We start from the raw sequence: 18,366 nt of genomic DNA, 5'->3' as shown, positions 1-18,366 counted from the left end.
TATTACATCTTTAAAACTTTATTAAAGGTACTTGTAGACTCTAAATCAATAAAACTTACCAAAAAGAGAAAGTAAACTGCCTAAGGATTAATATCAACTTAAAAACAGTGTTACTGTGGACAGAATAGAATTTCTTTTTAACTTGATGAAATAATGCTTAAACTTATGTGAAAGACACAATGCATGAGAAAAAAAAATTTTTTTTCTAAAGAGTAGTGAGGGGGAATATTAAACTATATTATTATGATTCAATAAATAAAACTGCATGGTACTGATATGGGGAAAGATTCAGTTGATTAAAAGAGAGTCCAGGGACTTCCCTGGTGGCCCAGTGGTTAAGAATCTGCCTGCCAATGTAGGGGACACGGGTTTGAGCCCTGGTCCAGGAAGATGTCACATGCCATGGAGCAACTAAGCCCATGTGCCACAACTACTGAGCCTGCCCTCTAAAGCCCACGAGCCACAACTACTGAGCCCATGTGCCACAGCTACTGAAGCCCACGTGCCTAGAGCCTGTGCTCCGCAACAAGAGAAGCCACTGCAATGAGAAGCCCACGCACCACAACAAAGAGTAGCCCCTGCTCACCATAGCTAGAGAAAGCCCGCATGCAGCAACGAAGACCTGACACAGCCAAAAATAAATAAATAAATTTATTTAAAAAAAAAAAAAGAGAGAGAGAGAGTCCAGAAACAAATCCAAGCACAATGAAAATTTAGTATATGGAAGTGCCTCATTTCAATTCAGTGGAGAAAGGACTTATGATTAAATAAATGATGTTGGGACAAGTGGATCACCATTTAGGAAAAATAATACCATTAAGGGAAAATATAATACTATTTAAGAAAAATATACTTCATACCTTACATCAAAATTTCAAATGGACTAAAGATTTGAATATAAAAAAACTATAAAAATACTAAAAGAACATACAGGCTTGGTTGTGAGGAATAACTTTCTATGCACAATACTAAAGCCAAGAAAAAAATTTTTAACACTGCTGGATTTGATTACATAAACATTTAAAAATGTACAGGGAAAAAAATCCCTGCAAAATTAAAAGACAAACAACATATTAGAAAAATCTTTACAACTGGCAGAGAAAAAAATTTTTTCATGTATGATAAGATCTATAAACGGGGAGAAAAAGATACAAACTCCTCTAGAAATGTGGGCAAAGAGTATTGCTTTAGACTGCTAGTTGAACCTTGAAATCTACTCTCTCTTCCTTCTATAGTAATAGATTTTTAGCTGACACATGGCCACCCACCTAGAGAATATATTTTACAGCTTCTCTTGCACTTAGGTGTGGCCGTGAAACTTCAATGTGAGCTAAAGTAATGTGCGCAAATTCTTTTTCACTTGTTTAATAGTAAATTACTTTCCTTGGATGATATTTTCCTTGTTCTTTCTTCCTTCCCAGAGGCTGGAATATGGATTGAAGGTAATCCATTTCTGTCAATCCAGGTAAGGATAACACTAGGGGATGATAGAACAAGACAATGTAGAACCTGGGTCTCTAAATTACTATGGTGATCAGAACCACCAGACCAGCTGGGACTACATACCTATTATGTAGGAAAGAAATAAACTTATTTGAACCATTTTATTTTTGAGTCTCTTGTGCTAGCTACTTAGCCTATATCCTAACAAACAGAATAAAGGAGGATATTCCCACAACAAGGAAATATTGATGGCTAATTCATATGTGAAGAGACATTCCTTCTCTGTCATAGTCAAAGGAAGGCAAATTAAAACAACCATGAAATAATATTTTAGACACTGTATCAGCAAAAACTAAAAGACTGATAAAATTGATAAAATCTAGTTTTAAACAAGTATGTGAGGAAACCAGCACTTTTATGTTGAATATGTAAAATGGTACCATCTTTGGTGAAAATAACAGAACGGGAGAGTACAAAGATACATGAATACAAATGATCATCCCAATGTTGTATATAAAGCAAAAAACTGGAACCACGGTGGGATGAGGTAAATAAATTATGCACCTCCATACAGTGGACTGCTATGAAGCATTAAAACTGATGATTTGACTGACAAATCATCTTTAGTCATGATAGCAGACCACTTAACACAGAAGATAAAAAACTAGCTTGGGGCTTCCCTGGTGGCACAGTGCTTAAGAATCTGCCTGCCAATGCAGGGGACACGGGTTCGAGCCCTGGTCCAGAAAGATACCACATGCCGCGGAGCAACTAAGCCCATGCGCCACAACTACTGAGCCTGTGCTCTAGAGCCCTTGAGCCACAACTACTGAAGCCCGTGCCCCCGGAGCCTGTGCTCCGCAACAAGAGAGGCCACTGCAATAAGAAGCCCACGCACCGCAGTGAGGAGTGGCCTCCGCTCGCCACAACTAGAGGGGGCCAGTGCACAGCAACGAAGATCCAACACAGCCAAAAATAAATAAATAAAATTAAAAAAAAACAAAACTAGCTTATGCTCTAGGAAAGCATATATCAAAAAAGAAAATGACACACTGTAGTTTGATAAAGAAAACAAAATTTATAATCTTTGAACTCTATCATGAAAAGAATTTTGTAGCACAGTAGATTAATATTATAATTTTATTGTTATGTTATAGCTTAAAGTGCTTTGTAAAACTGAATCAGATTTTGATAGAGGGTAAAACTTTTTTTTTTAATTAATTTATTTTTGGATGTGTTGGGTCTTCGTTGCTGTGTGCAGGCTTTCTCTAGTTGCAGCGAGTCGGGGCTACTCTTCATTGCAGTGTGCGGGCTTCTCATTGCAGTGGCTTCTGTTGTTGCAGAGCACAGGCTCTAGTTGCATGGCCTTCAGTAGTTGTGGCACATGGGCTCAGTAGTTATGGCTCGCGGGCTCTAGAGCTCAGGCTCAGTAGTTGTGGTGCACGGGCTTTGTTGCTCTGCGGCATGTGGGATCTTCCCGGACCAGGGCTCAAACCCGTGTCCCCTGCATTAGCAGGCGGATTCTTAACCATTGCGCCACCAGGGAAGTCCCAGAGGGTAAAACTGTCCTTAAAAGTAAACTTTAATGTTACTGCTTTGAGTTCTCAGTCTACCACATGATGCCTTGTAGCTTGGCTCTTCTCAAACTCTTCTACTGAAATAACTTTTAATACCACAGGAAACTGAGTATTTATTCCCCAAAGATGCTGAAGAAGCCAAAGGCCCCACATTTTTAGAAGTCTTGTGTTTTATCTTAAAAGTTCACATACATTTGGCACTCTACCATTTACATGACTTTTCGTTTTACTGTAACACAATTATGTTTTAAAGTACTTTCCAATTTAATTGGTTAACATGTTCTCCCAAATCTTTTTTGCAAAATTAGTTTTTCAGAAAACATGCCACATTTATCTTGTGGGCTTTTCTAGCTGCAATGTACATACATAATAAAAAGAACAAAAGCTTTGGATTAAATCCTAGCTTTGCCAACTACCTGTCATATGAAGCTGGGCAAGTCACAACCTAACTAAGGCTCCATTTACTCTTCTGTATAATGCAGGTGACAATGTCTAGGTGTGGATCTTTTTTTTTTTTTTTTTTTTTTTTTTTGCGGTACCCGGTCCTCTCACTGTTGTGGCCTCTCCCGTTGCGGAGCACAGGCTCCGGACGCGCAGGCCCAGCGGCCACGGCTCACGGGCCCAGCCGCTCCGCGACACGTGGGATCCTCCCGGACCGGGGCACGAACCCGTGTCCCCTGCATCAGCAGGCGGACTCCCAACCACTGCGCCACCAGGGAAGCCCTAGGTGTGGATCTTTATGTAAAAGGGTAGAGCAGTATTTAACAAAGTTGTTATGCACATTTGTTAAATTTTATGCTTTACAATGTAATGAACATTTACATTTCACCTTGTTTTCAGTTATGACTTGACCATGATGCATTTTAACTATCAATTATTATTCTACCAGCTTCCACTTTATTTAGCAATTGAATTAATACCTGTAATTGTGCTTTCCTTAGCTGCTGGCTGGTAATTTGAGCCTTTTGTTGCATCATATTTTCAATTCGTTGGTTGACTTGCTTTTCTTTCTTGAGCTCGTTTCCATAAAATCTGGACCCCTACATAGGAAAACAAAATAAAGTATAAGAAGAATGTTTGAAGGAAGCATCACTGCAAACCTGATGGCTAAGAGCACAGACTCTAGAAACAGAATGACTGAATTCAAAACTTACCTCCATTACTTACTAGCTAGGTTACCCTAAAATTAATCTTATTATGTTTTAGGTTTCCTTATCTGTAAAATGAATTTATAGTTACCTAAATCATAGGAATGTTGTGAGGCAGTATGTAGCACAGTACAAACTCTAGAGATGAGTACAGATCTGCACTCAGAAAATAACAATGTGTCCTAGGTGGGATCCTCCGGGCATATCCAAGGCCTTAGAGTCAACTGGGTCATTAGTTATCTCCTTCACTTTCACTTAAAAATTATTGTAAAAAATTAACTAACAGAAACCTCAATTAAATAGAGTCAGAGATCAGAAGGGGGAGCTCTCATGCCCTTTGATGATAGTAGAAAGCAAGACAAAGAAGACTCCTTTTCTGGCAAGAACTCAGCCAATGAAAAGTCAAGGACTCTGTTTACTATACCCTTGCCAACTTCCTTTCCCCTTATTGGAAAGAGTTTTCCTCTCCAGGTTTGCTGGGGACTTGCATTTGGCTTGCCATGGTTGCAGACCTTGAACTGCAATTTTCCGCTGATCTTGAATAAACCCATTTTTTTAGTGGAGAAATAACTGGCAGTCTAGTTGTTTTAGGTAAACAGTACTTTAACAAATTTAATGTTAGCCATTAAATAAAATGTAGAAAATAACTTTTAGAAAATCATCCGTCATTCCATCACTGAACATACTATCTATTTATAAGGTGGATGGACATTTAATTATTTTCACTTTTTGGCTATTACGAAAAACGCTGCAATGAACAATTGTGTACACATTTTGTGTGGACACATGTTTTCATCTTCCTTGGATAAGTACCTAGGAGTGGAATCTCTGCGTTATATGGTAACTCCATGCTAAACCTTCTGAGGAACTGCCAAACTGTTTTCCAAAGTGGCAGAACCATTTTACAAACCTACCAGCAGTGTATGAGGGTACCAATTTCTCTATATCCTTGCAACATTTGTTACTGTCTATCTTATTTTTTTAATTAATTAATTAATTAATTAATTTATGGCTGCATTGGGTCTTCGTTGCTGTGCGTGGGCTTTCTCTAGTCGCAGCGAGCAGGAGCTACTCTTTGTTGCGGTGTGCAGGCTTCTCATCGCGGTGGCTTCTCTTGTTGCAGAGTGTGGGCTTCAGTAGTTGTGGCACGTGGTCTCAGTAGTTGTGGCACAAAGGCTTAGTTGCTCCATGGCATGTGGATCTTCCCAGACCAGGGATGGAACCTGTGTCCCCTACATTGGCAGGCGGACTCTTAACCACTGTGCCACCAGGGAAGTCCTGTCTTATTTATTACAGCCATTCTAGGCTATAATACTATGAATGGCATCTCATTGTGGTTTTAATTTGCCTTTTTCTAATGACTAATGTTGAACATCTTCTCATGTGCTTATGAGCCATTCTTATATCTTCCTTAGTGAAATGTCTATTTCTATCTTTTGCACATTTTTTGATTGGGTTGTCTTCTTATTTTGCAAATATTTTACCCTAGTATGTTGCTTATCTTTGTTTTGTTTTGTTTTGTTTTTGCGGTACGTGGGCCTCTCACTGTTGTGGCCTCTCCTGTTGCGGAGCACAGGCTCCGGACGCGCAGGCTCAGCGGCCATGGCTCTCGGGCCTAGCCGCTCCACGGCATGTGGGATCTTCCCGGACCGGGGCACGAACCCATGTCCCCTGCATCGGCAGGCGGACTCTCAACCACTGTGCCACCAGGGAAGTCCTATCTTTGTATTTTTTAATGGTATCTTCTGAAGTACAAACATTTTGAAATTTGATGAGGCCCTATTTGTCAACTTTTTCTTTTACTGACTGTGCTTTCAGTGTTGTATCCAAGAAATGTTTGCCTAACCAAAGATCTCAAAGATTTTCTCCTATCTTCTAAAAGGTTTATTTCTTTAGTTCTTACATTTAAGTCAATTTTGAGTTAATTTTCAGTGTATGGTGTGAGTTAAGGGTCTAATAAGTTCATCTTTTTTGCATGTGGATATCCAGTTGTTCCAGTATCATGTGCTGAACAGACTATCCTTTTGCCTTGGTACAAATATCAATAAACTATAAACATTTATTTCTAGACTCTCAATTCTGCTCCATTGTTCTATATGTCTAGCCTCATGGCAGTAGCACATTGTCTTGATAACTGTAGCTTTATAGTAAGTTTTGAAATAGGAAAGTCAGACCCCCATGCTTGTTCCTTTTTACAATTGTTTTGATTATTTTAGGTGTTTCTGATTTCCATATAAATTTAAAAATCTGTTTGCCAATTTCTGCAGAAAAAAAAAAGCCACTGGAATTTTGATGAGGGAAGTACACTGAATCTACAGATCAATTTGGGGAGAATTGCCTTCTTAACCGTATGGAATCTTCTCATCCTTGAATAGCCATATGTCTCCATTTTTTAGGTCATTATCTTCCCTCACCAAGTTTTTGTAATTTTCAGGGTACAATTGTTGCACTCCTGAAATTCCTTAAGACTGTCTATATATTAGATCATGTCACCTGTGAACAGATAGTTTTAATTCTTTGTTTCCAATCTTGATGCTTTTTATTTCTTTTAATTGCCTGACAGCACTGGCTAAAATGTTCAGAACTAGGTTGAAAAGAACAGGTCAGATTGGGCATCCTTGCCTTGTTCCTGATTTTCGGGCAAAAGTGTTTAGTCTTTCACCATAAAGTATAGTGACAACTATAGGGTTTTTTGTTTTTTGATTTTTTTTGTTTTTTGTTTTTTAATTTTTATTGGGGTGTATAGGTTTTTATAGATGTCCTTTTTAGGTTGCAGAAGTTCCCTTCTATTTCAAGTTTATTAAGAGTTTTTAGCATGAATGGGTACAGGATTTTGTCAGGTATGATTTTTCTGCATCTATTGACATGACCATGTGTTTTTTGCCCTTAATTCTATTAACATGGTATAGTACATTAATTGATTTTTGGAGGCTAAACCAACCTTGCATTCTTAGGATAAACCCCATTTGGTCATGCTACATAATCTTAATATATTGTTGGATCCAGTTTGCTAATATTTTGATGAGGACTTCTACATTTATAAAGATCTATAATCTTCTGCTTGTCTGACTTTAGTATTAAGGGGATACAGGCCTCATAGAAAGAGTTGGGAAGTGTTCCATCCTTCTTTATTTTTTGGAAGAACTTATGGAGTATTGGTATTATTTCTCCTTTAACTGTCAAATAAAATTCACCAGTGAATACCCAGAGAAAACCATAATTCAAAAAGACACATGCACCCCAATGTTCATTGCAGCACTATTTACAATAGCCAGGTCATGTAAGCAGCCTAAATACCCACTGACAGACGAATGGATAAAGAAGATGTGGTACATATATACAATGTAATATTACTCAGCCATAAAAAGGAACGAAATTGGGTCATTTGTTGAGACGTGGATGGATCTAGAGACTGTCATACAGAGTGAGGTAAGTCAGAAAAACATATATCGTATATTAATGCATGTATGTGGAACCTAGAAAAATGGTACAGATGAACTGGTATGCAGGGCAGAAATTGAGACACAGATGTAGAGAACAAATGTATGGACACCAAGCGGGGAAAGCGGCGGGGTGGTGGTGGTGGTGTGATGAATTGGGCGATTGGGATTGACAGGTATACACTGATGTGTATAAAATGGGTGACTAATAAGAACCTGCTGTATTAAAAAAAAAAATCACCAGTGAAGACATCCTGACCTGATCTCTTTTTTTTCTTTGGGCGGGGGGAGATTTTTAATTACTAATTTAATTTCTTTCCTTTTTATAGGTCTATTTAGATTTTCTGTATCTTCTTAAGTCAGTTTTGGAAAATTGTGAATGTCTAGAAATTTGTCCAATTTATTGGGATTTGTTTTAAAATACTCTACTTTCCACCTCCAAAATTCAGTACGGAGAGGTAAGTGAGAAAGATGAAACAGTATTTGTAAAAATGTTGATAACTGCTGATGCTGGGTGATGATTACCTGGGATTCACTATACTATTCTAATTTTGGGTATGTTTAAAATTTTCTGATAAAAGTTTTTAAAAAGTAAATTGCTATGGAGTGGCAAGAATTAGAAAATTTCAATTTAAGAAAGATATTTCAGATAAACTCACCCCTCCTCCCTACTAGAGGAATATATATTATATAAAATATACAAATATATTAATATATAAAATACATATGTATCTATTCTATGATTGATACATATTAATATCATACAAAATTTATATGGAAGAGCAAAGATTCAAGAATACCTAAGATACTCTTGTAAAAGAACAAAGGCCAAAAAAAGAGAACTTGTTCCAACAGATATCAAGACTTTAAAGTATTGTATTTAAGATCATGTTGTATAGTGCAAGAACAGACAAATAATCTACCAGAACAAGTAGAAAGCACTGCAGATCAGTAGGAAAGGATGGAATATTTAGTAAATGGTACTGAGACATGGGGAAGAAAGAGGGAAGATCTGATAGGGACATCTAAGATAACTTAAGTATTCTATTTCTTAACTTGAAAACTAGGATCATAGGCTTTACTCTTTGTCTTTTAAAAATTGTTATGATGAAAATTTCAAAGAAGTCTGAAACAGAAAAATATAGAGATTGCTATAATAAATAATATATAAAACTATCACTGAGATTTAACAACTGTTAACATTTTGCTTGATTTCCTTCAATGATTTTTTAAGTGAACTGTTTTAAAGAAAATTACAGATATAATGACATTTAGCTATTCTATAGAGTATTTTAGCATGTATCTTTAAAAATAAGGCCATTTTCCATAATAATATGTAATCATAATAACATTTCATAACTAATAAAATTAACAATAATTCCTTAATATTATCTAGTATCCTCCCTATATTCAAATTCCTGTAAATGTTCCAAATGTATTTGTTCCAACCAATATCCAACCCATATGTTATATTTCCTTATTTCATCTCTTAATTATCTTTTATTGATACTTTTAAAATTGTATCTACATTTTATATGCTTAAAAAATTATTTTTCCCTCAACTCTTTATTTTAGAATTTCCAAATATTCAAGAGTTGAAAGAATAGTACAATGTACACCTATATGTCCTCACCTAGATTGACCAATTGTTGATATCCTGCTACATTCGGTTTCTCTCCCAACTTTTATGTGTGCTTGTGTGCGCACACACACACATACACACACACTCACTCTCTTTCTCTCTCCACCCTCTTTTTTTGGCTAAACCATTTGAGAGTAAGTTGGTGCAGTTATCAGCATGCATTTGCTAAGAATAAGGATATTCTCTTAAATTTTACACCTTTCTGCATGGATATTTCATAATACATAAATGAAACCCCCCAAATGGTAGAAAAAAACCATTAAAGAACTCTTTTATGATCTTGGAGAAAGTCATATGTAGTTAACTAATTCAAGTACGTAAAAAGAAGCAAACAAAAAACTACTGCACAGGACTAAACTACCATGAGCAAAGTCAAAAGGTAATAATCCAATGGAAAATTGTGCAAAGGGTAAGAAGAGACAGTGTGTAAAAAATACACATGTAAGTGGCTTTTAAACATATGAAAAAGATGTACAATCTCACTTTTCAATAAGAGAAATATAAATTAATGCAACCCTGTGTTACCATAGACTGGCAAATCCAGAAGTATAGTAACACACTATGTTGGTATGGTTGCAGCATGGTAAAACATAGTCTCACATATTGGCAGTGGAAATGTAAATTGATACAACTACTATGGAGGCCAATTGCACAATTAATTAAAAACTGCACATGCATATATCCTTTCATGCTATATGTATTTGGTGGAATAATTCCACTTCTGGGAATCTCTCCTATAGTTATATTTGCACATATGTAAAGTTATGAAATACAAGCTTATTCACTGTAGTATTGTTTGTAAAAATGAAAGACTAGAAATGACTTACTATATGTCCATCCATAAAGATTCTGACTAGTTCAATAAAGTATAGTATATCCACATATGCAGGCATAAAAAAGAATGAAGATCTCTAGTTTCTTATACAGAAAGACTTCAAAGATATATTAACTGAAATAAAAACAAAAAACCCACAATTGTACTATTCTCCTATTGGGGTGAAAAAAAAAGGGTGAAAAAGAAGATATACGTTATTTTGCTTTAACATGCATACTATGTGCATGTGAAGTAGAAAACTGGATGGCAAAAGCAACAGAAGAGAAGGGAAATTATTCTATATGCATTGTAGCTTAATAACTTTATATATTAAAATATTAAAAATTATAATTAAAAGGATATTTAAAACACTAATTTTCTTTTAAACAGAAAGTTAAAAAGTTACTAAATTAAAGATATTGAAAGAAAAAAGAAACATACCTTTGTGGCTTCCATTATAATTTTGTTAATTTTCTCTTTATCTAATCCTTCCATTCCGGCTTTATTATCATTAAGTCCCATCCGTAGCAGAAGATCACCTTTGTAATTGTCATTCTTCTCCTTTGCGCTGTTATTCTTCTCCTCTGTGCTATCCATGGTGTAAACTTAAAGTAAAAAAAAAAAGTTAAAGTTAAAATGGCTTTTTTGGGAGAGGGGTGGACATTTAAAAGTTAAAATGATATAGAAATCAGCAAAATAAAAATGACAGTTAAGATTTTTTGGTTATGGAGAAATAATTATTACTCAGATTTTAAAATTATTATCCCAAGATTATCATACTCTTGGAGGGAAGAAAGGAATCAACATTTCCTGCCAACCTGTGCTAGCCACTATGCTTGGTGCTTTACACGTGAATTTTACATAGCAGCCCTGAAAGGTAGAGATAAATAGAAAAGAAACCTAAGTTTTAGAACATGCCTAGCGACACAAATTTGATAATAAGTGACAACATCTGTGTCCGACAGTTCATGTTTTTCCCATATTAATACACTGTAAAAGAAATAAATACAAAATAACAATTTCCCTGCCTAACATTAAGATCAAAAACATTTATTACCTACTGTTTGCAGAGTTCCATTCTTAAATCAGTGAAAAAATATAGGAAGAAATATCTATCCACTTCCAGGAAATCATTACATTTTACAATGTTATGTCACTTCTAAGGTTGATTTCAAATAATAATTCTTTAGTGTCTTTATATAATTCTTTATAATTTACCTTCACATACATTCACTTTTAAAAACAATTATTACAACCATGCAAAATAGACTTGCTCATTCTCATGTTAGGGAGAAAGAAATTTGAATTTCAGGAAGGTTAAATGAATTGCCCATCACAATGGGTAATTATGATAATAATTGATAATAAGCAATTATGATAATTATCTGATAATATGCAAAAGAACTAGGATTTCAATCCAAGTCTTCTTACTCCAAGTCTAAAGCAGCTACCATGACATCACAGCTGCCCCCAATTTGGGGTTCACTTATACTACAAATAAATGGCCAGGTGAATAGTTGCCATGAATCTACAACAAATTATGGCAGTGATTTGCATGATTTACAGAGGGTTCACTTATTCTACTCTGCCTTGAGGACCTTCCCTCCCCACCACTCCCCTCCTCTTCCCTTCCCTTCTTTTCTTTTCTTTCTATTTAACATCCATCATCATATATAGTTTTTTTTTCGTGTGATGAGAACTTTTAAGATCTACACTCTTAGCAACTTTCAAGTATACAATACAGTATTATTAACTATAGTCACCATGCTGTACATCTCCATGACTTATTTTATAATTGAAAGTTTATACCTTTTTACTCCCTTTACCTATTTCCCCCATCCCCTTACCCCTCACCCCTCCCATCCACGCCCCATCCCTGCCACTGGCAACCACCAATCTGTTCTCTGTGAGTTGTTTTTTGTTTTTGTTTTTAGATTCCACATATAAGTAAGATCATACGGTATTTGAATTTCTCTGACTTATTTCACTTAGATAATGCCCTCAATAGGACCTTTTCTTTTTTTTTTTTTTTGCTATACGCGGGCCTCTCACTGTTGTGGCCCCTCCCGTTGCAGAGCACAGGCTCCGTATGCGCAGGCTCAGCGGCCATGGCTCACGGGCCCAGCCGCTCCGCAGCATGTGGGATCTTCCCGGACCGGGGCACGAACCCGTTTCCCCTGCATCGGCAGGCGGACTCTCAACCACTGCGCCACCAGGGAAGCCCAATAGGACCTTTTCTTGATAGCTGCTTCCATTTTTGACACCAGCGAAGAATAAAATAAATTATGGAAGGAAATTTGAATACTGTGATTATTAGTGACAGTTCCATTAGAACAAAAAAAGTGTATAACGCAGTAGTTCTCAAACTTTGCGACACATTAGAGGGATGTCTGGAGGGATCTTAAAACTCTGGATGCCCAGGTTGTATCCCATACCAAATAAATCAGAAATTCTGGGAGTAGGAGCCAGATACCAGTATTTTTAAGAGATGCCCAGATAATTCCAATGTGCCCTAAAGTATTGGAACCACTAGTGATGTTGTTTCTAGGTACCTAAGGGAATATAGGTTGATCTTCTGTTCTTATCATTTGAATTTTTTTCTCTTCAGCTTTCATATTCAGCCTAATATTATCCTGTATTTTGCCTTATGCTTTAGTAATCCAATAATTTCTTTTTCTAGTAAAACAGGTCAATGTAATTCATTCATAATTTCCCCAAACCAACACTACTGAAGAGGCTAAATGCAGACATCCTACATTTAAGCTGCCTTGTCCTTTAAATGTTAAAATGTACGAAAGGAAAAGAAACAATTATTGAATGCCTACTACTTCACATATAGTATATTACTTAGCCCCAAAACTCTGAGAATTGGTGTTGGTCCTTAATTGGCGAGAAGAACTGGGCTATCAGCAATACTGGCACCAGGCAAAGTTGTGAGATAGGTAAAGTTAGTTTTCATTACCTTGCTGCCTTTTTTTTTTTTTTTTGGCCGCACTGAGTGGCTTGTGGGGATATTAGTTCCCCGACCAGGGATCAAACCTGGGCCCTTGGCAGTGAGAGCCCGGAGCCCTAACCACTGAACCGCCAGGAAATTCCCACCTTGCTGCCTTGTTGATGCCCCATCACCAGGTAACATATATCCAGTTTCATGGGCACAGACTTACTATCATCTACATGCTAATGACTTGCAAGTTTACAGCTCTAGTCCAAATGCCTGCCTGACATCTCAAATTTAGCAAGTCTGAAATTGACCTTCTCAATTCTCTGCCTCCATCCCCAAAACCAGCTCTACTTTCAGCCTTCCTCATCTCAGTTGAGGGCAACTCTAATCCCTTCCAATTGGTCATGCAAAAAACCTTGTAGTGATTCCTGACTCTCCTCTTTATCACACCCCACATCCAAACTGTCAGGAAATCCTGTGGGCTCTACTTTCAAAATGCACCCTGAACGTAACCTCCTCTCACTATTTTCACTGCTTTCACACTAGTCTGAACCACCATTATTTCTTGCCTGGATTATTGCAATAGCAATAATCTTAAATAGTCTCTGTTCCTACCCTTGCCCTCCTATAGTCAATTATCAACACAGTAGCCCAACTGATTCTTCTAAATTATGAGTTAGGTCATATCACTCCTCTAATAAAAACTGTACAATGGCACCTCATCTCACTCCAGAATAAAACCCCAAATCTTTACAGAATCTGTATCCCTATTACCTGTTACCTGTCTACCCTCATACCTAATACTCTCCCCCTTGCTCACGGTTTTCCAACTTTGCTGTTCCTCAAATCAGCGAGGCACACTCTGATCTGGAGGCCTTTTGCACTGGCTGTTCCTTCCTCCTCGAGGGTTCTTTGGCCAGATATCCTCTTGTCTAAACCCCCTTATCTCCTTCAAGTCTTGGCTTAAATGTCACCTTCTTAATAAGGGCATATCCTGACTTCCCTATTTAAAATTGTAGCCTGATTATCCCTCCTTCACCCTCTGTCCAATGCCCCATTGCTTTTCATAGTTTACTTACTTATTATGTTTATCATTCCCTAACATAAGTTTACTTACTTATTATGTTTATTGTCTACCTCTCCTGTGAAAATGTAAGTTCCATGAGGGCAGGGAACTTTCTTCCCCACTGATGTATACCAAATGCCTCAAACAGTGCTTGGCACAGAGTAGGTGGTCAATAAACATTTGTTAAATGATCAAATACAGTTTATATCATTTTCTCATTTTTTTATTCACATAGCAAGTTCACATAATCACATTAAAAGATTGGGAGAAAAACTGCTTTTCTGAAGTTAATTTAAAAATACGTTGTTTTCCCTTATTTCAATATTACATATGTAAGGAAAGTATATGAGCTTAACCACTTTTGATTTTATAAGCCTTATTTTCCTATGATATTTCATGGTTAAATTGGTTTATTAAAGCTTTCAGGACTTCTATTATAATATAAGAATATTTTGAATTTACATATTAGAATGCTAGGCTCCATTAATATTAAAAAATTCTAGCTGGTATTTCTACCTTGGGAAATTAAGTTACTTTGTTAAATTTAATTTGTTTGATTAATATTTTTCAATTATATCTAAATCTAAGAAAAATCAATGGACAAAGGTAATAACATACTAAGTTTTAGCATACTTGGATCTCTATGAGTTCCTTTTGGTACTATCATTTGTGTTACTATGGTGAGTCTGCTTTTGTTGTTATTGGTTAGTATTTCTGTTATTTTCAAATTTCTAAGATTTCTCATTAGCACTGGTTATCTGTATTCTTCCCATTAGCTCTGAATTTCTTTATCTAGAAGTCCACAAATTGAAAGGGGGAGCTTCTAGCAGAGATGATCACGTAATATAACAAAGTATGATAATTTCCATATTTTTGTGGGAAGTGAGATTTAGTACTACTTCAAATGGCTTTGTAAGGACAGCATATAATGGGAGTGCCTAGTATGATGTCTGGTACATGATAAACTCACAATCAATACTTATTATTTATTATTATTATTAAAGTTAAGCCAAATTTCCAGAGCTGTGAAAATCACTAGTCCTACTTTTCTTACGTCGCTCTTTAAGATAAAGAGACTCTAAAAGGGAACAGGGTACACTGTGAGCATCCTTGAGAAAAAGCTAATGTTCACAGATCATATAGATGAATTTTGTTTGTTTTGCTTCCAAAGAAGTATTTGTCCTACGATTACTATGCACTCACATATATAGTCCCAAGGTCTATGAATGGATATAACTGTGACTTATAAACAAAAAAATTTTTTGAGAAAGAGAATAGTCAAACATTTTTATAGTTCAATATTACAGAATACAGTCTGTTAACTTCAATTCAGAAGCTGCACAAACAGTAATGCACAGCTCAAAGGAAAGAACTCTGGGTTCTTGTGGTTTAGCATATTGGTTTAAAAGCACATTTTCTCTGAAAATATTCAAATTCTTCCAGTCTGAGTCTACCACTGACTATTCAGGTTACCACTTTAAAAATGTAAGGCCAACCTCTGTTTTGGTGATAGTAAGAAAGGAAAATTAGAATTTTTCAGAAGGAATTCTAAGAAAGAAGTTTTCTGCGGTAGGGCTCCTCCTCCGTATAAAAAGCACACAAGGGCTTCCCTGGTGGTGCAGTGGTTGAGAGTCCGCCTGCCGATGTAGGGGACACGGGTTCGTGCCCCGGTCCGGGAGGATCCCACATGCCGCGGAGTGGCTGGGCCCATGAGCCATGGCCGCTGAGCCCGCGCGTCCGGAGCCTGCGCGTCCGGAGCGTGTGCTCCGCAACGGGAGAGGCCACAACAGTGAGAGGCCCACGTACCGCCAAAAAAAAAAAAAAAAAAAAGTGCATAAAACTATGTAAACAGTATCACAAGTGCTTAGCATATTGACCAAAGTCACCTGGAATTAATCTACCAGGAAACAGGTAAAAATATACTAAGGGTAACAGAGAGCGAAGGAGAGGATCAAGCAGGAGGGGAAGGAAGAGGGGAAAGAGGAGGAGGGAAAACTAAACTATAGTAGGCTCCTAGACAGAGCTTGCTTCCTATTTCTAACATACTGTAAATAACCAAACTCAATAACCACCCCCTCAGAAAACCTTTATATGTCTTAAGAACAAATATTATTTTTAAATCCCTCAAATGTTCAAATATTTAATGTCTGAACAGATTAAGCACCCAGTACAAAACTTCAGACTGTGATTAAATGTTCTTTTTACAATCTACACTTAAATACAGTGAATTAAATGTATCAAATTAAGAATATTACTCTAATTTTAATGTAGTAATTTCCAAATTAATGCCTGACTTAAAGTTTTCTTTTTCATTTTCATTGCTTACAAAAAAGTTTTTTAAATTTTCAAGAAAATTAAAAAATCACAACCCCAAGATTTAACAGATTAATTTGTTAACATGTTCCTCTCCAATTATTTTACACACACATATATAAACATATACACTCAAACTGCATGCCTACAATTTTTTTAAGAAATTAACATTTAAAAAATAAATTTATTTATTTAATTTATTTTTGGCTGTGTTGGGTCTTCATTGCTGTGCACAGGCTTTCCCTAGTTGCAGTGAGCGGCGGCTACTCTTCGTTGTGTCACACGGGCTTCTCATTGCGGTAGCTTCTCTTGTTGTGGAGCACGGGCTCTAGATGCACAGACTTCAGTAGCTGTGGCACACGGGCTCAGTAGTTGTGGCTCGTGGGCTCTAGAGCCCAGGCTCAGTAGTTGTGGCATGCGGGCTTAATTGTTCCGCGGCATGTGGGATCTTCCTGGACCAGGGCTTGAACCTGTATCCCCTGCGTTGGCAGGCTAGCCACTGTGCCACCAGGGAAGTCTCTACAATTTCTATATGATGGGAATTAAAGCACAGAGGCACCTCTGTATTTTTAGCTTTAGCTTTTTATATCTTTGCAAAATAAGATGTACAAAAATTTCAAAATTATTTGAGATAGGATTATCTGCAATATTTAAAAATTTATATGTATCACTGAGAGAAATAACAGAAATAATGTAACCCCACAGATCTTAAACCAAGGGGATGTATGCTAAAAGAAAACTTAAGTTGGGAGTTCCCTGGTGGTCCAGTGGTTAGGACTTGGTGCTTTCACTGCTGTCCCCTGGGTTCAATCCCTGGTTGAGGAACTAAGATCCCATAAACCACATGGCTTGGCCAAAAAAACCCTCAACCTTTCACCAAGGATTTAAGGTCTATTCTTTAAGAGAGAACCATGCATATATTCTCTTCAATTGTATTTTTCTTTCCTGAGTTGCCTATTAATTTAATTTATTTCAAAGATGAATGAGACAGAAGGCAGTCAAAAACCCTACACTCTACATAATCCTACAGATGTATAAAATTCGCACTTAGAGAATAATAAATTGAAATTATCTGCTTCTTAGTACAGAATGAAATATATCCTGATACAAAACACATTAACTAAACATCAGTTCAGGGACTTTCTTGGCAATCCAGTGGTTAAGACTCCACACTTCCAATGCAGGGGGCACAGGTTTGATCCCTGGTTGGGGAACTAAGAGCCCACATGCTGCGTGGTGTGGCCAAAAAAAAAAAAAAAAAATCAGTTCAAAGGTAAATTCCCAAAGCTCAGTTTATACATTCCTATTCTGATGATGAGTTGCATATTTTGTAAAAAGTCTTCCAGGTTCTTTAACAAGGAAAACTTTGTTTATACTCACACAAAGGAGGTAGGCCAAGAGGTTCTTTCATTGGGTATTAGATCAAGTCAGCAAAAATATTTACTTTTGTAGACGTGATACCAAACAGATTAATTATTTTAGTTGAGGTATATAGTAAAGCACACAAACCTTAAGGGATAGTTGAATACATATGGTCTTAGAAAAGGAGGAAAAGGTTCTCTTGTGGTACCATTTTGGGTATTGTAATAATTTTTAAAATTCTACAATCTCAAATGTTACCAATTTAATATAGAATTGCATAAGAAGCCAGGATAATAAGGGAAGGTTACACCACTAGTAGGAAATTTCAACTATTATATTATCACTATACTATCTCCTATATTATTAGAAGGAAAATATTTAATAAAGTCAGAACGAGTTGTACAGGATATTATTTTATTTTCCTATCCTGGGAAAATGATCACTTCAATTACCTCCTCTGCCAAATGGCTCCAATTTTTTCTGAGCCCTAATCTTGATCCACTGCTGATTTCTTAAATAGCTCTAACAGTCTACAGCAGGAGTTTAAAATATTTTTAGCAACGTAACCCTTTCACATGAAATCTCAAACTTTTCCTTAAATCTTTGTTCTACAAATGCTG

General features: G+C 36.6%; 1 protein-coding gene across 1 annotated transcript in view; it reads right to left on the bottom strand.

Annotated features, from left to right (window-relative positions):
* The window catches only part of POLK (DNA polymerase kappa), a 73,899-nt gene that overhangs the window by 33,075 nt on the left and 22,458 nt on the right, over positions 1-18,366 (bottom strand). The window contains exons 2-3 of the mRNA XM_081233013.1: positions 10,506-10,669; positions 3,941-4,060 (exon numbers count right to left, since the gene is read on the bottom strand). Coding sequence (XP_081089139.1) covers positions 3,941-4,060; positions 10,506-10,661 — 276 coding nt within the window. The 5' untranslated portion in view covers positions 10,662-10,669. The remainder of the gene's footprint in view (positions 1-3,940; positions 4,061-10,505; positions 10,670-18,366) is intronic.

Source organism: Mesoplodon bidens (genome assembly GCF_964165515.1).
Source record: "Mesoplodon bidens genome assembly, chromosome: 4".
Taxonomy (NCBI): domain Eukaryota; kingdom Metazoa; phylum Chordata; class Mammalia; order Artiodactyla; family Ziphiidae; genus Mesoplodon; species Mesoplodon bidens.
Note: the sequence above shows the minus strand (reverse complement) of the source record. Positions and strands in the feature narration are given on the sequence as shown.